This window comes from Nyctibius grandis, chromosome 4 (genome assembly GCF_013368605.1).
Source record: "Nyctibius grandis isolate bNycGra1 chromosome 4, bNycGra1.pri, whole genome shotgun sequence".
Taxonomy (NCBI): domain Eukaryota; kingdom Metazoa; phylum Chordata; class Aves; order Nyctibiiformes; family Nyctibiidae; genus Nyctibius; species Nyctibius grandis.
Window position 1 is genome coordinate 62,852,485 of NC_090661.1, and position 24,226 is coordinate 62,876,710.

The following is a 24,226-nucleotide window of genomic DNA, read 5'->3' on the forward strand; positions in this document are numbered from 1 at the left end:
TGGATTTTTGCTCACTGTTGCCTAGATTTCCCTTGGGTCCTCTAGCCCAAACCATTGTATTCTTAGTAAACTAAATGTGAAATCACAGCAATATACTTAAGAAATCCACTATCACCTGTATGGTGTATTAATAAAGGAGTGCAGTGCAACGTGTACGCCATCACCTTGCAGCCTGGGATGCACACACTGGGAAGGCCTTTTCCCCCGAGGAGATGGCAGCTGCCTGCTGTGTCCCTGCTCTCCTGCCCACCCTTCTCTCCGCTTGCAGAGCAGACCCAGGAGAGCAGGACTGCAGGAGTCCAGCACCACTCACCCCAACGCAGGGTACAGGGGGGATGGATTTAGGCTTTTGGCTTGCAGAGGGGATGCCTGGCTCCATGGTTACTTACCGAAGGGAATGCATTGTAATGCAGTAACCCCCCACCCTACCTGGGGACTTGGATGAAATCCCCTGCCCCTTGCTGGCTCCCCTGCCACCGAGGGAGGTTCAAGCCTCCCCCACCTCCCCTCAGGGAGGGAGGGGGTCTTTAAAGAGGAGCCTGTTTGAAGTGGCCCTGATGGAAATGGGGTTATTTCAGAGGTACAGTAATGGCTGTCTGGTTATCTGCAGCCGGGGCTCTGTGGCGGGGAGATAAGATATTTATTAAGAGACCCATTTTAATGCTTAGGGATCGCTTTCAGAGGGCCCAAGAAAAATGGACTTTATCTAGTCTATTATTATGTACAGTCACCCCGTTGATGTTTTACTTTAGTTTAGACACCATGAATAAAAGCTAATAACTTTCCCTGCAGCTTGTTTATCGGCAAGACACCTGGGGGCAGTGGGGTGGGGAGATATTTGCTTTAATAAGGGTAATTGCAGAGAGACTTTCCAGGATTAGGGGTGAGGCTGTGGTTGCACAGGGACCCTTGGTGCCTGACATTCAGAGCACATTTTAGACACAGACTTTCCTAGGATCCTTGCCAAGAGCTGGGGAAGAGGGGCAAACTGTGGTGGGGGAGAGCTGGTAGGCTGGATGTGGCCTGGGGACAGGGAAGACCCAGATTCTCCTTGGGGCCAGAGCAGCATGAGTGCTTAAACTTGGGTTGGGCTGAAGATGTGGGGGAAGGGGACAGATGGCTCAGGCCAACTCCAAAGTGGGCAATGGGCCTCCCTGGCCTGGCGATGTTTCTCTCTGCCATTGGATGTTTCCAAGCCTCTTTCCCCAACGGATGGGAAATGACATTTGTTGCTTTGGGTTCTGGTGAAGGGCACTGCTCTACCTCATGCTGAGCACCTGGGTTGAAGGCCTGTGTGGGACACATTTTACCTGGACAGCTGATGTCCATACCACCATTTTGCTTGAATTGTTTTTCCTTCTGCTTTCCCCTTCACTCTCTTCTTCCCACTCCCTTGGTAATGTGGCACCTTCCAAGCACAGGGACCTTCTGGGGCAGGGGAATGTCCCACCTGTGCAGGGGAGAGTGGTGGAAGACTTTGCATGCAGCATGATGCACGGAGAGGCAGGAGGCTGGGATGGGGTTGTTGCAGGGTGAGACAATAAGTCTGTGCAAGGTGGCACAGGGGCTGGGTCCCTGCAGTCTCCATTCCCAGGTAGGTTCATGGACCATCTGACATGTTGTCACATCTCTGGTCTGAGATGTCTACATCAGGAAGGGATGCAATAAGGAACCAAACAAATCCTTGCCCCTTTGCCATAAGCATCTCACCATTCCATTCCTCCTCTCCTACATCCCAGCACACCTCCTGTGCTTGTCTGTGACACTTGTATTCCACCTCCATCATACAGACCCACCCATTAACCCACCTCCCTCATCTAACACACAAGCTCATCATCAGCTGGAAACCCAGAACAGGCAACCTGGTAAATTCAGAGTAAAGAGAAGCTATGGTGTCCTTCTGTGGCCATAGAGACTTAAGACCTCTTCTCTCTTCTCTTCTCTTCTCTTCTCTTCTCTTCTCTTCTCTTCTCTTCTCTTCTCTTCTCTTCTCTTCTCTCTCTTCTCTTCCTCTCCTCTCCCCTCCTCTCCCCTCTTCTCCTCTCCTCTCCCCTCCTTTTCCTTCCTTCCTTCCTTCCTTCCTTCCTTCCTTCCTTCCTTCCTTCCTTCCTCCTTCCCTCCCTCCCTCCCTCCCTCCCCATCTCCATCCCTCCCTCCCTCCCCGCTCCCCCGCAGCACCCATGGCCACTCAGCTCACCCCCGACGTGCGGGCCCCGGCCGAGGCCAGGCTGCGGCCAGGACCCCAGCCCTGCCCCGGGCGCAGCTGCAGGAGGGAAGAGCGGGACCGGCCGGGGCTGCCCCCGATCTCCCGCAGCAGCGCCCGGTGTCTGGGCGGGCGGAGCCGGCGGGGAGGGGCGCGCAGCCCCGCGGAGCCCGACTGAACAGATGATTCAACTCACTTTCACCGCAGGCATTATGAAACGCGATAGCGCTTTTGTCAGGGGTGAATTATTTGTTTAGCGGAAAAGTACACGGGAAGGGATTAACGCGCTGCCCAGAGCCCCCCCCGCTTTGCCGGGGAGCCCCATCCCTCCCGCCAGCCCCGACGGGACGGGTCACGCCCCGGCGGAGACCTCCGCTCTGCCCCGGCCCCCCGGCTGGGGCACGCGTGGGGACACGCGTCCGTGGGGGCGGCCAGAGAGGCAGCCTGCGGGGAGGGCTGCCCACTCCCCGGGGCGGCCATCAGGGACCTGTTTCTCGGCCCCCTCGATGAGGAGGAGCTCGCTCCCTCTTGCTGTCCAAATAAAATAAAATTAAGTAGGGGGAAAAAAAGAGGGGGAAGCTTTTCAGAGGAGTGAAAGGCCGGATCCCTTCCGGAAAGTGCTTCACTTCTGCTCCCTCAGGCTTTCCCTTTCTTTTTTGCTTCCCCTTTTTTCTTTTTACCTTCCTCTTTTTTTTTTTTTTTTTTTTTTGTGTGTGTGTGCCTCTCTTTTTTCCCCTCCTGAACTGACTTCACTGGCAGCTTTTCCCTCCTTGCTGTCACCCCGGAGGAGAAGGAGAAGGAGGAGGGAAAAAAAAAAACCCAACCACCCAGCCACTAAACCCACCCAGCAGTGGATGGGGGGAGGCAGGAGGCTCGCAGTGCGGGCTCCTGGCCAGCGGGCGGTGGGAGCCCCCTCGCTGGGCGAGCTGATGGCCGGCGGCGGGGGAGCAGGGCACTGCCGGCTCCGCGCACCCAGCGCAGCCGCTGCCCCGGCCGCGGCGCCGGCGGGGCCCTGAGCGGGGCCCGCACCCGCACCCGCTTGTCAGGCCAGGTGCGCTGGCGGGGGGGTAAAACGGGAGGGAGAGCGGCGGAGAGAGGCGGAGAGAGGCAGGGAGGCTGGTGGGTCTGCCCGGCTGCTGGCTACCTCACCCCGGCAGCGCGCACCCTGGCAGATGACGGAGTAACTCGCCCGCGTCTGGCTTTTTTTCTTTTTTTCTTTCTTTTTTAAAGGGTGGGAGGTGTTTGCTATTTTATCCTTTTTTTTTTTTTTTTTTTTTCCTCTGTGTCTGTGTGTATACAAATACATCGCCTCCGCTCAGGGAGCCGGATATTTCCAGCCCTAAACTATGGCTTTTCAAAAATCGCCCGATGCCTCCAACACCACGAGGAAAAACCCCAGCCTGCTGGAGATCGGAGCCTTGTGCTTGGACTCGGAGATCATCTTCGGCTTCACCAGCCACCTCCTGCGGAGGAAAGTCAAGGTAAGGGGACCTCGCCCCTGCCCCGGGGGCCAGGGGGCCGGGAGGGGGCTTGGGGGTGGGGGGACGGCAGCTGCCTGTCCTGCCCCGGGCCGGCTCACGGGACGGGGATGGCAAACTTGGCGGTGCGAAGTTGGCGGCGGCGGTGCCGGGGAGGGTTTCAGCACCACGAACAGTCCTGGCGGTTCCGCGGAGCGGCGCGGAGAGACCGCACTGCCCGGCTCGCTCCCATGGCCCCCCCGCGGCACCGCGGCGCCTTGTGCACCCCCGGCTTCAGATGAGGAGTGGGGGCACCGCGTCCCGGTATTTCCAGGAGGGTTTTTTTACTCAGCAAGAAACGGATGCGGCTCAGCCCAGCAGCGCGGCTCAGCCCTCAGCCCCAGCGCCGGCCGGGGAGCACACACCTTTATCCCCCCGCCCCGTCCAGCCTGAGACTTGGAGCCGTGGGGGGAGATTTGCAGCCGTTATTCGGACACACGAAATTTCGGAGCCAGTTCCCGGAGACCTGCAGAGCCCCGAGAGAGGGGAGCCGAGGCGCCCCGCCCGGGTGCATGTGTCTGGGACAGCCCCGCTTCCCCGCTCGTCCCCGCGAGGGGCCCACGGCAGCCCCCGGGCAGCGCCCCGCGCTCCCCCCTTCTCTCCCCTTCACTTCCCCACCCAAACTTTTCTCGGGTCCCAGGCGGGCGGTCCAGGCGGGCGGGGGGCAGCGGCCGCAGTGCCCCAGGGGCTCTGCCCGCGGTGCGGGGGCGCCTCAGGTTTGCGCCGGGGCACACACAGCCCCAGCCCCGCCTTGGGTCATAACCCCATTTGCGGGGGGGATATAGGGGGGGGGGGGCGCTTCAGACGCGTGCTCGGAAGAGCCAGGGAAGTTTAAGCGGCCGGGGAAGGTGCCTCTTGGAGGGGGCGGATTCCGCCCCCCCCCCCCCTATATTTTTCCCCACTCTTTGTGCTCGGCGCTGCTCACATCACCGCAGACCCCACCCCACGGCTCAGTGCCACCAGCCCCACCCGCGCGGTGGGGGGGAAGGAGACAAGGAGCCGCGTTCGGCATCGTCGGGGGAAGCCACCGCCGCCGTCTCCCGGCGCGGCCCCGCCGCTCCCCGCGGGGTGCCGGCTCCGTCTCCGGCTCCGTCCCGGGTGGGACCGGGGGCTCCCGTGTGCAGCGCCGCGGTGGTGCCGGCAGGTGGCGCTCTGGTCACAGGGACGGCGGCGGCGGCTGCCGGGCTGCGCCCCGCGGGGCCCGGACACGTCCCGGCTCGGCCCCTGCCCACCGCCGCCCGCCGGGCAGCCGTGGGGGGGCAATGACAGACAGTGGCGCATGGGGAAACTCTCTCTGGGGAAAAAAATCCCTAAAAAAAAAAAAAGTGCTAAATATACGAGCCGGAGCGGCAGCCAAGTAGACAATTAGCTGCGAACGTTAATTTCTCCATCTGTCGGGTCAATTTTCGCTTGTAGGAACATCCCATCGCTCCCGCCGAGCGGCTGAGGAGCCGGCGCCGGGGGGTGCTGTGCCCTGCGGCACCGCGCATCTGCCCGCGGAGGGGTGGCCGGTGCCTCCCCCACCCTGCGCAGGAGAGCACCAGCACCGGGGGCGGGGGGGGGGGCGACGGTCCCCTGCCAGTCCCCCGACCCCCGTTTGCAGCTGGTCCGCACCCACTGCGCCCGCCGCAGGGGCCGACGCCTGCGCGGCTTTCCTGCACCCGCGCTCCGCAGAGGGATCGGCACCCCCAGCTCGGCCCTTTTTTCCCCACTCCCGAGGAACTTGGGTGTTTGAGTGTGAAGGAGGCAACCGCGGGAGTGCCCACGCTTTAGTCACACCGGTTTAGGACTGTCCTGTAGGGTCACTATGAAAAGGCATCTCCCCCCGCCTCCCAAAAGCCCAAACCTAAACCCCATCCCGCCCTGGCCGAGGCTCCCCCGCCCCGCTTTCCCCACCCGCTCCCGCCCAGCCCCTCCTCCCCTGCCCTCCGAGCACTTTTCCAGCTTTTTTTTGCCGACGTGATCCCGTGCTCCCGTCCTTCCTCGTGCCGCCGTGGGGAGCTGACTACGCCTCACGCTCCCAACCCAAACTTCACTCCCTTCTCAACATGGGAGGCAACATCACCTAGCGCGGCAGCCCGGACGGCGGGGAACCGGCGAGATCACTGTTGGCACCCCCCGACCCCCGCCCCGCCATGGGCGCCCCGGGCCGGCCGCGCCGCCGGGCACCGCACCGCCCGCACTAGCGGAGCGGGACGCGGGGCAGGGGCGCATCCCCCGCTACCATGATCGCGGCTGCCGGCAGGAAGGGTCTGGGACCCGAGCCCCGGGCGCCGGGGGTAAGTTGTTGCCACACTCCTCCCCGCGTTTGGGCTTTTTTAATTTTTATTTTTTTTTCCCTTTTTATTTTCCTCGCGAGGGGGGTGGGAGCGCGCGGCGCTGAGCTCTGCTCTCTCCGCAGGTGGCGGAGGGGACTGCGGCGCGGGAGCTCTCCCCGCGGAAGAGGCCGCCGGCCGCCGCCGAGGAGGAGCGCTGCGCCAGCCGCCCGCCGCCCGAGGGAGCGGGGGCCGCCGCGGGGGCCGAGCCGCGGCTGCTGGAGCGGGCGGCGGCCGGGGGCTGGTGCCGGAGCTGCCAGGCCCAGCTGGCCGAGCTGAGGAGGCAGGCGGCGCGGCTGGCCGCCGGCGGCTGCCCGCCCAACGCCCCGCCGGTAAGTGCGCGCACGCCGCCCGTACAGCGCCGAGCACCGCCGGGCGGGGGGGGGGAAGGGGGGTGCGGGGGCCGCGGGAGCCTGGCCGCCGGCCCGGGCGGGGTCAGGTGCGCATCCCCGCGGATCTGGGAGGAGAGCGTGACGGCACAGCCGGCGATTTCTAACCCAGGAGGGTTCTACAAAAGTTCAAGGATTTCCCGTCCCGGGCTTTCTCAAAAAGCGAAACTCTGTGGCTGGGCGCTCACCCTCCGTTACAGTTACCGGCTGCCAGAAACAGTTAAAAAAATATTAGCGAGTTTGGCAAGAGGAGCGGGAGAGCAGACGAGAGGCTGCGCGGGTGCCGTCCGGGACGCGCACTCGGTCGAGCCCAGAGCCCCTCCGAGAGCCCCGGTGCCAGCGCGCTCCCCATCCCGCTCTGCAGGGGCTGCTCCCGCCGGCCGGTGTCCCCCAGCCCTGGTGACACCGCGCCGGGGTTGCCGGGTGGGTGCTGCGGCTGGGGCATTGCAGCGCCTTGATCCTTCCTACCAGAAGCTGCCGGTGGCAGCGGTTCAGCTCCTCCTTCCCAGGAGCCCATAAAACGCAGCTGGAAAGCACACACTCGTGTTTGTGGCGGTGGAGGAAAGTTTGAGCGGGATGGTTTTGCGGGGCTTTCGCTGTCTGGATGCTTGAGCGTACCTCCCTGGCTGATGGGCTCATTCCTGCCCTTAGTGTCACTCGGGCAAGCTGGGGCTGGGTCATTCTCCTCCAGTTCGTGCTTCATAGCTGGTAGTGAATGGAGAAAGTGCATGAGGACGCCAGAGGTTTCCTTTAACGCTTGTGCAGCTTTATTTGTGTGTATTGTAGTTGCCTGCACAGTTTTTCCTTTCCGTGTTTGTTTTCTGTCTGTCAGAGGTCTTGTCCCTTTTCCTTTAGTGAGGCAACGTGAAACAAAACTTGTAAAAGGTGGTACAGCTGAAAAAATACAGAGGCTTGATACAGAGTCTTGTCTAGGCACCTGAAGAGATCCTGAGGATTAGCTGATGGGGCAAAACGCAACAGAAGACCCTGAGATTCTGTTTCAGGGCACACAAAATGTGTGTTGGGTTTTTGATAACATTTGGAAGTAATGTATTGTTTTCTAAACAATGCTTATCTGGATGTTTGCAAGAGTGGAGGAGGGGGGTCTGAAGAGGAAGCCAAACCCTACTGACCTTCATTTTCATTCAAAGAGTTCCTGTATGATCTACAGAATTCCCATTGAATCTAAATATAGTTTTGTTTGGAAGTGCATTGTGGAACAGTGTCCGAATGTGCAGCAAGGTTTGTATTTTGAGGCCGGATCCAAAGCCCTTTGAAATCAACAGGAGTCTCTCAATTGACTTGCTAGGTTTGGAGCGAGCTCTTATTTCTGCGTTGTAAAAGGTCACGTATCTTATCTCATTGAATTCAGGACCGCTGGCCCTTTTGTTTTCTGGCTTGCTGCAAATGGTGGAAAGAAGTTTAATTTCCCCTTGTGAAGTGCATGCTATAGGCTGCTTCAGCGAGGAGCACATAAACCCCTGTTCCCATTGTAGGGGTGGGCCTCTGCCATAAAGAATAGTGTCCTATCTGGGAGCGGATCTCTGTCATGGGAAAAAAAGAGCCGCCGGTACAGGAGAGTCAGGGGACCTTGGCCAGGTGTTCAGGTGAGGAGACCTGTGAGCAAAGGCCTGTTTGTGTGGTCTCCTTCCTGCAAGTCTCACGGGACTTCCTTGATAAGCACTCGATGATGGGTAAATTAATCCCCCTTTTCTGCAGGGTTTCAAAGCATGCTTAGGAACGCAATAGAATAGTCGTCATCAGTGTCAGAACCTCGACAGACCTGATCACAGAGTAACAGATACCTGGAGTTTACTTATTGAGTAGCATACAGTAGTGTTAGATGTTTGAATTTTTTTTTTTAAATACATTTTCTAATGCTTGTGAGACCTCTAGCCTAATTGCAAGCTCAAACCCCCAGTAATCCTGGTGTAGTGAGCAGCTCCTCAGGAAGGAAGATGCAATAAACAGTCCTACTTACTGCCTTCCGAGTGTGAAGTAGGTTAGCGGGAGATAACAGTCAGGGGTTCGGCTACTCAGCTGCTGTGAATTGGCCTTGCAGTGGGAATCTGATGCAATATGCTGGCAGGTTGAGCATTGTGTAATGTTTGTGCCAGAAAGGCAGCTTGCCTTTATTTTTTTTTTTCCTTTCTTGTTTAATTATATAACAAGACATCTGAAAAAGCAGCACCTCTCCATAAGAGCTTCATGCCCATACAATAAAAGCCCAAAGAGTTTCTTATAAGCTCTTCTAACATACTGTCAAACTAAGCAACTACTGGATGAGTAAACACCAGAAGGCTACTGCTTGGAGCATGCTGCTCTCAAAGGATTTACCTCCTTTGCCATAATAATTAAGGGATCTTTCAGCACAGATTCAGAGAGATTTCCACACCTGGTTGAAAACCCTTTGCAAAGGTGGGTGGGTGCCTCAGAGATGAAAGAAGGGCTAGTTTCCTGCTGTTGATATCTTTCCTGATGAAAGAGAGGAGGTGTATTCTCATGCTTGGGGCAGCTGACAAGGGATTGAATTCACATTAGAATAAAAAGCCAACCTACTGTTTGCAGTCTTCAGGGATAACAAATCTAATTGCCCGAGAGGGCTATGATTCATACAGTTTATGTGTTGCTGTCCTTTCAATTAGACGTATTTAAAATATATAAATAATTTAAAGTTTCGGTGCTCAGATGATGTGCATTGGTTACAGAATACTGTTAGTTGTTTGTGTCTCTTTAAAGTCCTCCAAATCTCCGTGGACAGCTGATAAAAAGATACACCGCTCTGCTTGTGTTAAAACTCTTTAACAGGTCTCCGAAGTACAAGATTTACTTCACCTTACACTGTCAATTCCCTTCTTTTTACTGCTGCTGCCTTTACAGTTTGCCACCACAGTGAGGCCTGTGTGTGAATCAAAATGTGATTTTCATCAAGCAAAGATGGAAACGAGCAAAGTTTAATGTGAAATTATTCCAGATTAGCATTTTGATATTGCAGTATCAGCATCAATTGCCAGGTCATGTACTGAACTAGTGGAGGAGGGAAAAAAAAAAGGTGCCTTGGTTTATTCCTAATTAAAAGTTTTGTATGTGCCTTGCAGGCTGTGTCCCAGGGGAGCTGGTAATGGGATACAGGATCTCCTACCTCCAGGGTTCTGGCTGGAGTGGACAGCAGGTTGTTGTGCCTGGAAGTTGTTGCTGTTGGCAGCTGTGGGGCAATCCATGGGAAATGAGTTGGTGGTCTCGGTCTCACTCCCAGTTGGCAAATAGCCTTGTCACAAAACCACCACAACAATTACGGCTAATTGGCATCATGTTGGCAGTTTCACAGGAGAGGCTGAGGACTGAATGGGGATGTAGATTAAATTAGTAACAATAATACTTAGCACCTAAAATCTTCACAGTGCTTCACAAATGCTAATTAATTCGTGTGATGCCCTTGTTGGGTAAACCCAAACGCGCTGTCATTTCTAAAGAGGTGCATGTCAGAGCGAGGTGTGTGGCTCCGAAAGGAAGGGGACAGTCAGGGACTGTCCAACATGAGAGATGTGCTCTTGCACCTGCATCACAGGAACTAACCTCTGCTCTCCCTCTGGTGCAAGCAATAGGCTTAAGGATATATGGCTGCTGTAAAATGGTTTTAGCTAATCCCTCATGAGCAGAGGAAGAAAGCTCTCGATACAAGGAGCACATACACTGATACAACTACATCCACAGAAGGGATTTATACTGGTATAAATATTTTGGTTATAGAAAAGTAATAATCATACCCAGTTATACTGGAATAAAAGAATATTTTTCATCAGTACTAAAAGGAGGCCAAGATCAGCAGGAGTTCACTTTGGAAGTGATTAACGTTGAAGATTGGGTTTCTCCCAGCCCAGGGATTCAGACACCTCATTTCATCTGTCCCCATCTACCCTCACCCCCAACCCCTCCAGTCTGAGCAGTTCATATTGGACCTACTGCCGGTGCAGGTGGGTGTCAGAGGCAGCATTAAAGGGGGCAGAAACACGCGTATTGTATGGCAGCTTGAGTTCAGCCAGGTTCTTGCTGTCCTAGTTTTTGAAAGCTTCTTTTCTTCCCTGTTTTTTTTCCTCTGTTGCATTATCCACACTGTGTGTTACATGAGGCACACCACTGAACGGCTTCCCAGGAGTTTGAGGGACAAAGGAGCGAGTGTGTGCTCTTTATTTCTGGTGGGATGGACAATACTTTTTCTCTGATACCTAAAAAACCTGAGTATTGTCTGTATTCCCAGTTGACTGGGTAAGCTGTGGTTGGGTACAAAGAGGCATGCTGCCAGCCCTGGTCTGCAGAGAGTCTTGGTGACCAGGACAGGTCATGCCTTTGGTTGCTAACGAACCATGAATAATTTGAGGGAGCTAAGCAAGTCCTATCCTGCCGTGTCCTTGGCAGGGCTCTGTGTTACACCAGCTAGAGTTGGAGGAAGCCCGGCTTCTCTAGAAAAACCGGAGGACAGCAGTGGCTTTAGACACTGTTTACACTGACGTGTCTCAGCTGCGCAGATGCCACGCAGTGCTTCTGGATTGAACTCCCACCACTCCTGCTTCTAATCAAAGCAATGGTCTCTTGGTACACCTGTATGTGCTGCTGATTGCATCACCTGAAGGGGAGATGAAGAACAAAGTTTTGGGAAGGGCATGCTCTTTCCTGTGGGTTTCTCTGGTATGCTAAATAACCCCCACATGTTTCCACGAGCAGCAGAACTAAGGAAGGATGGTTTGATAGGATGGATGCTTTGCTCACCTCCTTTGCTCTCCCCATCCCCCTACATTAATCCCAGCTCTTCCCCGCCTTGTACCTGATGACTCGATAAGAGGCAGCACCTTCTCTGCATCTTTGGAGCTGCACACATACTGTTTGGTTGACAGTAAGCTAGTACTCCCCGCCCCTCTGGCTTCTGCCAAAAAATAACTAGTGGGTCCTGCCCAACTTCTCTCACTGACAGTTTGTGGAAGTTATAGGAACTTGCTCTGAGCCTTCTACCTCAATTTCAGATCATTTGACAGGTTCAAAAGCTGTTTAGGAGAGCTGGCAGCAAGGAGGATGGAGAGAAGGGCAATGCAGCAGTTCTCATGGCTTTGGAAAACCAAGCTAAGAGGACAGGCATGGGATTGAGGTCTGTGGTCTTGGTGTGTGAGGACCAGCTACGCTTTGTTATTTCCACCGTGGCCACTCTAATGGCATGGTATCAGCAGGGCTAGTAGCAAGGAGAGCTCGCATGGTCCCTGGCTGCTGGTACCTGTCTCCTTGCTGTTGTGTGGACTGTTGGGTGCTTTGGGAGCTGCTGCACACAGAGGAGCCTGGGAGAGGGCTCTGTGCCTTTAGTGTTTGCCTGCAGGCTCATGCTTCCCCAGGCACGTGGGGACTTCTCTCAACATTTGAGGTGCACGTGGAATAGCTCTAAGCTTTTAGAAGCCACCCCTGACTTTTTGTGGAGTTTTTCTTCCCGTGACCATTGTTTTCTGTTTATGTGTCAGTCCTTTCTACTGAGTGGGATGATCACCTGGAATTTGAGAGTCCTGGTGATGGATTAGAACCCCTGTGTGGAGTCTTGCCTAACTTTGGGGTCCTCTCTTACTGAGTGACTGTTTTTTCTTTTCATGGGAGGCCTTTCTGCAGCTGGGTTGATGTGGATAAGGGGAATTGAGTGGGAGAACTCTTGTCTTTTACAGATTCCTCTCTAGAGGAATCCAGTTTTCAGGGCTCTTTACGAGCACTAAGTGCACCTTAAAATGTTCTATATTTAACATTTCAAAAATGCGTAAGTGGAAAAGTAATGTTGTAGCTAATATGAAACTACGGGGCATTTTTTTTGAGATGCACTTTTAGTATGTAGTTTTGAGAGAGAGGCTCTTGCAGAGACTTGGCTGTGGAGTGCTTCAGGCTATGAGCTCTGATGTGGATTTCAGGTACGTGTGCAGTCTAATAATGGGGTTAGTGACAACACCGTGTCAAATGTGTTGACATGAGCAGTTCCCTTGTCTTAGTCACTGCAGTAGTCCACGTGCTATATGACAGGCCACGGAAACTAATTGTAATGAGTTTGCTTTAGACATTTAAGATTTTTAAGCATGCCCCTTTTAAAATACAGGTGAGCAGGATTATTTTGCAGTTCAGATGCTGGAGGCAAGAGACCTTCTCACTGGGGGAGCGGGGATTGCGCAGTTAGCTGAAGGTACTGCGGTCTCCTGGGTAGCTTAGGGTAATTAGTATTGCTCCGTCTCTTTCTGGAGCTAATTCCTTCAGCACCCTGCCCTGTTAGGGAAAAGGGAGGAAACACATAAACCATTTCAAAATCCCAGGAGGTGGAAAAGAGCATCTGCTCCTAACATCTGAGGTTACTTTGAACCTGTTGAAATATGTCGTAGCTGCTTTATTGTTTTTGCCAAGAGTTTCCACCTACAGTGATCCCAACCTCTGACTTGTTAACAGCGAGGTTGTAGGAGGCAGTAGCCATCCTCCTCTCCCCTGGCCCACAGCAGTTGATAGCGGCTGCTGCTCTGGACCTGGCGCTGCAGGGTATTGGAGCGGGGATGGCTGAAACCACCAAGAGTTTTTTCTTTCCCAAGACCAGGATTGCCTACCACGTACACAGCTGCTGCATGGGTCTCCTGCTGCTTGGGTACCCTGTGATAACTGCACTCTGTGGGTCTGAATCCTTCCCACAGTGGGGATGCTGACGTAGAGCAGAGGCAGTTAGTCCCTAGGTTTTCAGCTGACTGATGAACATTTTGTCCTGAAAAGTGAGCGGAGATTTTGTTTCACCTTGGCTAGAGGAGAATCTGTCTGGAAATGTGTGCGTGTCTTACGAAGATTTTCCCATAATGATGCTGTTGCGTTTCTCAAAATTGGATTACCTTCAGGAACTAGATCTATTAGGATATGGCTCACATTGAGTGTGGCAGGCAGCTGTCCACTTGGGAGTATTGTATCCTCATTTTATTTTTCTTTACTGGAAATCTATGGAATTTAATTTGGCTGGATTTGTCTCCCTGTCCTCTGACTTCAGACCTGCAGCATTGGAATAACTGTTTTGTATTTACGTGTCCAGTATATGCCCAAATGGAAGGCAGGAGTCTTGTCTCTGTCGCTCGCTGTGCTCATGACCAGGAACAGGCTGATTTCTTTTACAAGTGTCTACTAATTTTGTATAGTCTTTCAGATGAGTGGCTTGTGGGAGAAGACTTGGGCTTTACTCTCAGGAGAATTGTGCCTCCCACTGCCTTTGTTAACGGGAGGAATTGTGTCCCCCTGCAGGGATGCAAGACCTGAATTTAATCCCTAGATCTCTCACTGACTCTGTGAATTTGGGCAAGCAGCTTAATATCCATCTACTTAATTTCTCCTTTGCCCAGCAGAGAGAAAATGCTTCCATCTTTTGTCCATTTCCAGTAAAAACTTTTTTTTTTTTGTGGTGGTGACTCTGTTGCTTGTATGGCATCAAGCATCATTGACTGCTGTTCTTAGTAGAGCTGACTGCTCCTGCAATATGCGTAATAAGGAAGAGTGTGTAATAACACAGGGATGCAGAGAACAGCGGACTCTGTGACTTGCAACTGAACTTTCAGGTTGCGTGTTGGGGATGAGGTTCTGGGACTGAGGTCTCTGCAACAGCAGAAGCAGCAAACAAAGCCAGGGCCTTCAGATAAACCATGAAGATAGTAACAGATAGTCCTGAAAATCTGCCAGTTCACCAGGAGGGGAGTAGTGAGGCTGTGAAAGGGCACTGAAGGTGCTGCTGCGGCGTATGTCCAGGTGAAGTGGAGCTTGATTGAGCAGCAGGTATCCGATCAGCTCACGGAGCATGGATGAGAGCTTTGCCAATGCTATCTACAAGGGGTTTATCTGCATACTGTGCTGTCCCTCCCTGTGATGAAACTGGAAAGCTGCCTTGAGGAGATGTGGTGTGGCCTTGTAAATTGGGAACCCTTCAGTGGCTTCAGTCCCTCATACTGCTGTTGAAGTTTATGCCGAAGTGTATTACTTCTTAGATTTTCATTTAAAATGTTTTATTTTTAAAAGGAAAAAAAAGGAAACTTTTGTAGAGGAACCCAAGAGCAAAGCTTCAGATGATTATTCCAAGCAAGGGGGGGTGGTGGGGATATGTCACTTTGCAGGAGTAATGTGTTCTTCTCTAGGATCAGTTAAAGTGAATGTAAACTTTTGGTATATAGTTCTTTGGACTGACTTCTTTGCTTTGAAGCTGCCTGACCTTTTAAGGCATAGCTGGCAGATGTTCATTTTCGTGGTGGAGAAAGAATGTTTAACTGGTATAAATATACCCACCTATTTTAGGCAGCATAATGCCATTGTTGCGTATTTGTTTTATCACTAAGAGTCTTGACTGTTGTATGCATCACCCTAACATATAGTGAATCAGCGAAATCTCAGCACTTGCTCACAAAAAAAGGCTTGGGTGCACACAATTACCATTCTTTGTGAGTCAAGCCTTAAAATCAGTCTTTGATCAGCGTTCCTGGAGTTTGGCAGGCTGCTCTGAGTTTCGGCTGGGGCCGGGCCAGCATTACCATACGCCAGTACCTGTGCAGAACTGATTGCAATGCCGGACGGCTGTGGGAAAATGATCAATTTTCATTTAGCTCTTAGCAGATCTTCCCCTAGCGTTGCTGAGGGATTTTACACCGCTCGGTGAATGGGATGGGAAGCCTTCTGTACAAACCTGAAATGTGATTCTTCTGGCTAGGCTGGGCATTGACTGGCTTTCAGCATTAACTGTGAAAGTGAAGCATCAGTCCTAGTTCTCACAGCATTCAGAAGATTATGTTTAAATGTGTTTCCTGTTTTACCACTACATACAATTTGTTACAGCACGGGTTGTGTCGCTGTCGGTGTGTATATATTGATCGGTGCTGATTATACTGTAAATGGGCAGTGTCTGGCTTTGTGTTTTAAGTCATTTGGGAAGTTAGATGTACTCAGTTTGTATTGTACTCTTTTTTTATTGCCTTGTGTTGTTCTCACTGTACTGTGTGTTGTAGAATGTATTTACTCCTTTTGGCATTGTTGCTCTTTTCCTGGACTTCAAAGTACAGCAGTATAGCTTTGCCTGTAGCTTTATCAAGTAAATTTTTTTGCAGGGGTTGCCTGCTGCTTTTGCATCTTATGTGGCTCCTGAGCAGTTCAGAGGTAGTGGCTGTGCCCAGGGTATATCACACAATCCTCAGCAAAGTGGTGCTACTGGGTGTTTTGGAGGACATGAGCCTGCTGGGGTGTTTGAGGTCAATGGCACCATGCTGGATCAGTGGTACACATTTGATTCCCATCCCAAAACAGGGCACTGGGAACTGTTGTCATCCCTGGACTGCGATGTGTTTCCAGGGACTCTCTGGGATGTGGCAGTTTCAACAGCTGTCGGAAATATTATGCAAGTGGCTTGTATGATCAAGAATCTGCCATCCTTGTTTCAATTGCTTTACTACTTTTGAGTCATCTGTAGAGGCTCTCTGTAGTGCTTGGTGTGGAGTGGTGATAGCATTCCGCTCTTTCCTTTGTAGCTGTTGAGTCCTCTTTGAGTGCCTCTGGACAAAACATACCGGTGTTGCGACAGACCCTCTCTTTAACACCAAATTGTTTAGTGTGGAGTGTAAAACCAACTGCTTGTATCTACTGCCCAACTGCAGCCAGGCTCTAGTGACCACTGGCACAGTTCCCAGGAGGGTTAAGAGACCAAGAGCCAAACATGCTTACGACAAGTGTAAAGAGCGTGCCAACCTCTGCCAGCGTCGGACTATGTGTTGGGTTGAAGAGCAGCAGAGTTGTGTTAAGGGTTTTGGCTTGGATTTAGTAAAAGTGATCACTGAGCATTAGGAAAAGGGATGTTTGACTGACTTGGGTATTATTTGAGAAGTGTTAGCCGTGATGTGATAATGCATCAGTGTTGTGTTGAACACATGTCCATGTGTGTGTTTGCATAGGGACCTGGCTCAACTTGTGAGAACGAGTGCTCCAGCAACAGAGAGGAAACGGAGTTGAATCTCTGATGCGAATGTCACATAATGCCCATGTGCATGCCCTAATGCTGGGTGTGCCGTGAGGAAGAGAGGTGTGCCCATACCGCTGCCTGGCCCTGGGCCATCTGGTCCCAAGGAAACAGTCATTGGTGATGGGAAACGAATTTGCTCTACAAAATTTGGCCTTTGAAGGATGGAGGTGAGGCACAAGTGTCTTTGCCACTGTCATTTCTGGGCAATGCTGGTGCTCCTTGTCTGAGAGGTGGACAGAAGGTGGAAGGGCTGGTTTGTCCCAAATACCGCTTTTAGAAGAAGTGCCTTAGCCTTCATATGAACTACAGGTGCTGCATAGCTTTTGTAAGCTATCTGGAAGACTATGCTGTGGGTGAAACACAGGCCAGGATTTGGCCTGTAACTATTTTGCCTGTAGCTTGTAATTAAATATAAAGTTAAACCCAGAATCTCCACTTAAAATGTTCAGGTGTTAGTGTAGCTTGTATAACTGTGAATGCAGAAGTGAGCTATTTTGGTGTCTTTCTCTGAAGATTTTGTTGTAAAGAAAGGCAAGTACATTTGACATTCCTCCAACAAGCTCTCACAAGGGTAATTTTGTGTGGATGATTGAGTGGCATGGAAACACTGTAAGATACTGTCCTTTTGTGGGTTTTGTAAAGAGGAGATACAGTTGAAGTAATTTATAATATGCAAAGAGTCTCAGCAGTCTGCTGAGAGAGCTTCTTTCAGCAATTACCTGTAAGAATAAAGTAAAATGTATTTATTATTGATATGCACATTCCACATCATAAGAAATATTTCTTCTGCTATTGTTAATTTTTTATTTGTAGGCTCCAAAGGAGTGTAGAGTAAGACAAATGTGGTTGAGGAAGAAAAATATATGAGTTAATGTATTAAGTTTACATATTTTTCATTTGATGGATTTATGGTTTTTAATTACACCTTCATGTCTTGCATTGGGATCCCTGGGGGCCCTTTCTGAATTTCATGCTTATACTCATATAAATATGAGATGCTTTAACCTGCCACCTTGTGCAGTCTTAACTGCTGCTTGACTGACCTCTAGTAAAGTTACTTTTTATTCAAGAGAGACCTCCACAAAGAGCTAAATGATTAGAAAAATACTTGCCTGATTGAGAGAGTTTCTCAGCCTGCCATGTTGTCCCCATGAAACACAGACTGTGAATGGGTTGCTCTGACGTTTGCATGGAAGGGTGGACTTTGTGCTCAGCATTTGCCAGTTGATCATGAGTAGCAACACCCTGGCTTCAGCTTATGGACTTACTGGCTCCCTGTGGGCTGTTTGTCAGTGCAAAGTAGTTGTGTCTTTGGTAATAAGCCTTTGGGGAGCCACAACTGGGTTTAGGGAAGAGTATTTTCAGAAATATGTTGTCCTGAATCTAGCTGTACATCCCTCTACTTCTTTCTTCGGTTACATATGGCACTGGATTTTCATTCCCTAACAGTTTGCATCGTGGTTCTTTTATTGACAGTGGAATCAAAAACCTGTGTTAACAGGTGGAAAATGAAGCCTGTTGGTGCTGTGTAGTTTCAGCCGATTTACTCTGGTGGAGCAGAAGAGGAAGCCAGACTGCAGAACTGGGTCAATCTCTGTATTCCCAATCTGTCTCTCTGTGTAGGTATCATTACCTCTGTCTGCCTTTTTTCCAGCACATCCTCTTCATTCTTCTGTTCAGTGGGAACATAATTGCCTGTATGTGGGGGGAAAAAAATAGTGCCAGGATCTGTTTGGTGTAACTAAGACATAGCTTATCCAAGAGGCAAACAAGCCAGGCTGATAATACTCAAAATTTCCAAAATAAATTTGCCTTGGGACTGACACTGACTGTGAATATTCAGCCACAACTTGAGCCCCTTTTCTCAGATTTGTGCTGTATATCCTTTTATTATTCTGGTCATGGCTGCTCCTAAGCACACACAGCTCAAGAGCAAAATAGCTCTGATTTGTGCTGTTAGAATTTAGCTGGGTTTCAGCTTCTTACTGCCAAGTCTTTTGATGACATGAAAGATATGTTATATGCAGGGCTGGCTTTTCTGACCCACCCCGAGTTCTTCCCTGAGCTTTTTATTGCTGTGGGAGGGCTTGACTCTTGTAGGATTGGGTACAATGAAAAGCGTGGAGTAGATAGCTAAAGAACTGCAATGCAGAATAAACACTTGACCCTGGGAAGTGAACACAAGTGAGAACACAAAGGCATTGTTCTCTGAGGTGATGCACTGGAAGATCTCTACTTTTCTGTTTCCTTTTTGTAGTTTCCATTTTAATTCCTTTTGCTAGTCCAGTTTCAATCTGATTTTTCTTTCTTCTTGCCACTGGAGCAACAGCCCCGTTTGTCAGTGTTGGAAACTAGTCCAGGGCATCCCCTCCTTGCTAAAGGCTGTACTTCTGCTTTCTTTGGAAGCAGTGAAAGGTCTGGCACAGAATGTTGTCTCACTAAGCATAATGGTACAGAAGCAGTTCACCTGCATCTAAAGGAGTGAGCTGAAAAATGTCTGTGATTATCTAACAAGAAAAAAATGTAGATCCACTGTGTGAAAAATCTGCCTCTTTCTGTACCTCGACTTCCTTAAGTCTGTGCAAGAGCAGAGTTAAGGTAATCCTCATCTTACAGAGGAGTTAGTTAACCCAGGAGTCTTGTAGCTCAGCTGAGTACAATACAGGAGTGACATCAGTGAGAGATTAGAATAAGCTGCTTTATCTTCAAAGACTGTTTACTTAATGGTTGGGGATTCACTGTGGTTGTAGGTAGAGGTAGGAAAGGTCCTCAAGCAGGCAGGAGCTGATAGCATTAAACACAGCAGTAGTGTTTCTCCTCAAGCATCCTTGCATTGCTTGTGTGCTTCTCCCAGCCTGCTGGCTGCCTCAGCTTTTGTGTACACCACCTGTAAGGAGGTCTTTAAGAGATTGCCAAGGTAATTTTGGATGCTAAGCACTGAACCCAAGCAGTATCCTTGTAGATTTTGGGTTATTTCTTCCATGTTGCTGCTGACTTTGGCCCCATATAGGGTAATTACATAGACAGTCTATAGCCTCTTGCTTGTTTTTAAATTGTTTGCCCATAATTTGCTTCCAAATTCCTGTTAATTTTCAGGGTAGATGGGCTTAAAGGGTAGCTTCTGGAAATACACCCTGAGTTAGCGTGTCTGTCTGTGGAAAGGTGGGAAGGGAAGGGAGAAGGGAGCAGGGTGTGCTGCTTTTCAGTGCGGGGCTGTTGGCGGCGTGTCCTGTGGTGCGATGTGATGGGTACAGGACGTGTGTTGCTGTGCAGCGCTGGCTCTGCTGGGAAGCACATTCTGTCAGGGGAGAGAGTCCTTCTGATAAATGTCCCCATCCAACATCCAAATGGTGTTAACCTGAGGAATCAACTTCTATGAATCCTGGGGCAGTATCGCTTGTATTTTTCTTACATATATGCATCTATAAGCTTTCTTTAAAATATTGGTTAGAGGTATTTTAAAATCTCAGCATTGAGTAGTGTTGCCTACCGTTGGATATTTCAGCTATCACTTGTAATCACAAGGAAGACACTATGTAGTTGGTTTGGGTTTTTGGAGGATTCTCGTGCCGAACTTGGATCTTTTCTGCAGAGTTCTCTTGGCAGCAGTGAAGTTACTTCTGATCTCCAGTAAAAGGGACTATCTGATTTGCAGATTGCTGTGTAAAAGCTGCAGTAAACTGAATCTGGAGCCCAGTGGGATACATGTCCCACATGCAAGTGTTCAGCTGTTCCATTTTTCTCATGAAAACATTCCTGTAAACGTGGTCTTTAAAGCCAATTTGTGCCTCATCAGCATTTTTTTTTAAAGACAAAGCAGAGATGCAGTCTTCCAGGCAGATATTTTTTTTTGTTCCCAGCTGTTTTGAATGCTCATTTGATATTAAGTCTTTGTTCAATCCAGTCCTATGTCATTAATGACTCTGGAGTGAGTAGGTACACAGAGCTGGAGGAAATCCTGTTTTATACATACCTATTCTAGGAGAGCCTTAGAAAGACTAACAATAATGCTGCTTGGTGAGGTAATGGGTAAACATAGTAAGAAATAAAAACGTGCTTACTCCCTACTGAAGCAGAAAAATAGCTTATGAAGCATAGTGTTGTCTTTGATACGCATAGATAATCTGACCTGTTCAGTCTGTGGATTAAGGCATTAACTGGAGCAGCCAAAATGGCTTCTCATAAAGAACCTGTCTCTCTGGTTGTAATGGAGTTGTCAGCAAATGTTAATGAGAATTAAAAAGAAGTGGGAGCTCAGTCATAACCCAGTGAAGTCACTTGAAAGGCTTTCCTTGACTTCAGCGGTCAGTTAATTCCTGTCTTGAGGTGGAGGGTTGTGTGGCGCAACTGAGCGTTATCATGAGTCCGATGTGGGCACCAGTTCCAGTCAAGGGGGTGGGTGGTGCTCAGAAAAGCTCTGGTGGAGCCTTGGGTTTGTACCTGTCCTCTTCATGGTCCTTTCAAGACGCTGTGGGAAAGAGAAGATGGGGATCCCCCAGCGTTTCCTTCCCTTTGCTGAACTCGTGAAGTTTAGTAGAATAGAAGTATTTGTTTTCAAGAAGAGCCAGTGTTCTCATAGGAGGTCAAATTTCATCATCAAGTTCTTGAGGAAGTCAAGGCTGGATTTAAAGCTTTTGATCTTGGTCAGTAGATGGACAGCAGGTAGAAAAACAGATGAAATTTTGGTATCAGTTTAGGAAACTGTTGACTTTTTTTTTTTTTTGAGAAGCAAATGTGAAATTGTGAAGTTTTTCCATCACCCATCTTCCATAGCAGCATGTGTGAGTACAGCGAAACATCCTAACTGCAGCCTACTCGCGCTGTCTGCTCTACAGGCTTCCCTGGGGACCTAGGGCAAGTCAACTGGCATTACATTTTTAGATATACTTACCCCATTTAGCATATGCATTTTGCTCAGCGTGCAATTACAGACTAATGAGTTTCGTTCATATATAGCAGAGCCCCCCTGTTGGTGTTCTTTATGTATGCGCTGGTTTTTATGTGCATTACTCTGGCGCATATACTTCAACTATATTGCTAATCTCTCTGTACCTTCATATTTTTGACTGTGAAACAGCAGTGATCCCTTTTCTTTGAGTAAGTAGGCAGTCGTACTTGTCACATATTTTAAGACCACTTAGAAGATATAAACTTATTTAAGTGCTTGTGATTTATGTTGTTTTGCCTTATTTGATTCCTTAAATGTCAGCCACTCTGAACAGTTTATAGGATTTTCCCCTTTTATTTGGGAAGTGTCAGCTGATGAGAAGGCAGCTGGTGTGCTGAAAGCATTGCTCCTGTAAGAATTTTGTGTGTGGTGTATTCAGCTGGGGAGAAAGCCCAGTGACAGTTGCCCTTGGCTTTTCCTTTTTTTTAATTTTTCCCCTAAAAGTTGCTGTCTTGCCCTGTTGGTTTAATGGTGAAAGAATGCTGGAACCTGTTTAGCTGTGCAATGCCTTTCAGGTAGTGAGAGATACCTGACGAATGAGAGAGGTGCCATATGTGTAATTGGCTGGCACTTGGTTGACCTAAGCTGACGGGTCTATACATAGTCCTGATTCCTGCCCACCAAAAGAGCATCTGATGCAGACAGCTGCTGGGTGTGTGACCCCCTTCGGTGCATGGGGTGTGCGTGGGCATGTGCCTTCCTATCTCTTCGGTGGGTGTGGCAACCTCCAACGCTTTCTGTTCTCCTTCTGTGCTTTTGGAGAGGACAGCCCCACCAGGAGACCTTGTCCTAGGTGGAGGGAACTGTTGGCCCCATGATGGCAGGAGGGAGCTGGGATACCTGTGATTATCCTCTGTAGAGGAGCAGATGATCATGACTCCCTTATGCAAACAGTGCTGCTTGGTGGAGTATTTAGGGTAAGGGGATGAAGGGGTGAATATGCATTGGGCATCATGAGCTTGTAACTGCCTGGTGGAAAGTGCAAAGGGGAGGTTGCTTGAAGCATCTCCCTCTCCCAGACCCCAATAACTGTGTTATTGGCTCCAAGATGTAGGAGGGAGGGAAACTATCCATTAACAGCTGCTTTCCAGAAACACTTGAGATCAGAGTCTAATGAGTATGTATCACCTCTAGTGTATCTTGCTTGTTTCAGGTTATGTTGTGATGGCAGTCCTGATCATTATCTTGTATTAATTTTCTAGCGCATGATGTATGTGGATACACCTACTGCGCTCAGAGATTTCACTGCAAGATTAGAGACATGTTTAGGAAATTAGTAATGAGAGAAAAACGTGTAATTAAAAATGATATCAGTCTGGAAGCTCATCCATCTTCAGCCAGCTTGCTGGAAGAGAAAGGAGTCTTACACAATGCTTAGTGGTGGGAAAACGCATTTGTCTTTCTACATTTTAAACAGGAAGGAACTATTTAAATGACAGACTTACAATAGTAATCAGGGCATTTGCTTGGGAATGTTGGATCACATATTGTAGCTGCATAATGTCGAGGTAACTCAGATTGTATAAAGTTAAGGCAGATTTCATTATATTTGTTTTCTTTTAATGATGCCATCACATAATTTTTTTTTTACTTATTTGGACCCTTTATAAAGTAATTGGGTCCTTGTATTGAAAATAGAATTCATATTTTGAGGTAGTCAGATTTACATATGCTGAATATTGGCTGTAACATTACGAGGTTGCACACTTAACAATTTATTTGTTTCCTGAGATATGCAATTTTATTTGAAATGTCTTAAATTCAGAGTCTGCAACAGAATTTTAGCTCTTCATCCCCAACGACCATTATAAAATTGCCATATGCCTAAAAATGTGCTCAGCACAACTGTGATTGTTCAGACTGTGAATTTCCTCTCATTTTATGATGGGATCCTTACTTCAGAATAACGTTATTCTTCAGCAATAGGAGAAACACCATTTGTTTGTATATGGTTCATTATAAAATGCAGTAACTTTTAAGCATTTCAAATGGTACACATGCTTTATTTGAGCTTCTACGCCATTCTTCATGAACAGTTAACAATACCTTGTTGTCATTTTTGTCACGGTATGTCCATAAACTCAATTATGTTTCTCTTTGGTCCAACTTTCAAACACACAGAAAACCTAAGCAGATGTCAGAGCAATAAACAGGTGTACATTGTAGTACTTTGCAAAGTTTTCATTGCTGCAGGGATGTTTCCTAGTTAATGGATCTGTTTATTAAGTGCTTCTCTCTGTTGTGTCTTGTTCAGGAGTGTACCCTACATATGGTATTTTCAGGCTGAGTCTGGCTATTTTCTCTAGCATCAGCCTCAGAGTAACCTTGCAGAGGGCTGTGCTTTTTCAGTTATGATGTCTGTAGTGTAGTTAGCCAAACTGCTGAATCGCTTCTTGTGTAGAATACTGTGTAATTTGTGAATTTTGGTAAACTCATTAAATGCTTTAGAATTGCGAGTTTGACACAGTGAGGCCTAGACCCAGCTGGGCCTATGGATGTGACCAGTGTGTAAATATTTACGCTTTTTGCTTCTGTAAGCGCTCTGGGATAAGGCTGAGCATGGGCTGTGAACAATGGTCGGAGGGCTGGAGCATCTCTCCAATGAAGAAAGGCTGAGAGAGATGGGGTTGTTCAGCCTGGAGAAGAGAAGGCTCTGGGAGGACCTAATTGTGGCCTTTCAATACTTAAAAGGGGGCTTATAGAAAAGACAGAGAGAGACTTTTTACCAAGGCCTGAAGTGATAGGACAAGGGGTATGGGTTTTAAACTAAAAGAAGGTAGATTTAGATTGGATATAAGGAAGAAATTTTTCACGATGAGAATGGTGA

General features: G+C 49.4%; 1 protein-coding gene across 1 annotated transcript in view; it reads left to right on the plus strand.

Moving 5' to 3' along the window:
* KIF26A (kinesin family member 26A) overlaps positions 1–24,226 on the plus strand; it is a 107,348-nt gene that overhangs the window by 608 nt on the left and 82,514 nt on the right. Inside the window, 3 exon segments of the mRNA XM_068398467.1 lie at positions 172–297; positions 3,523–3,684; positions 6,122–6,367. Of these exon segments, the coding sequence (XP_068254568.1) occupies positions 172–297; positions 3,523–3,684; positions 6,122–6,367 (534 nt within the window).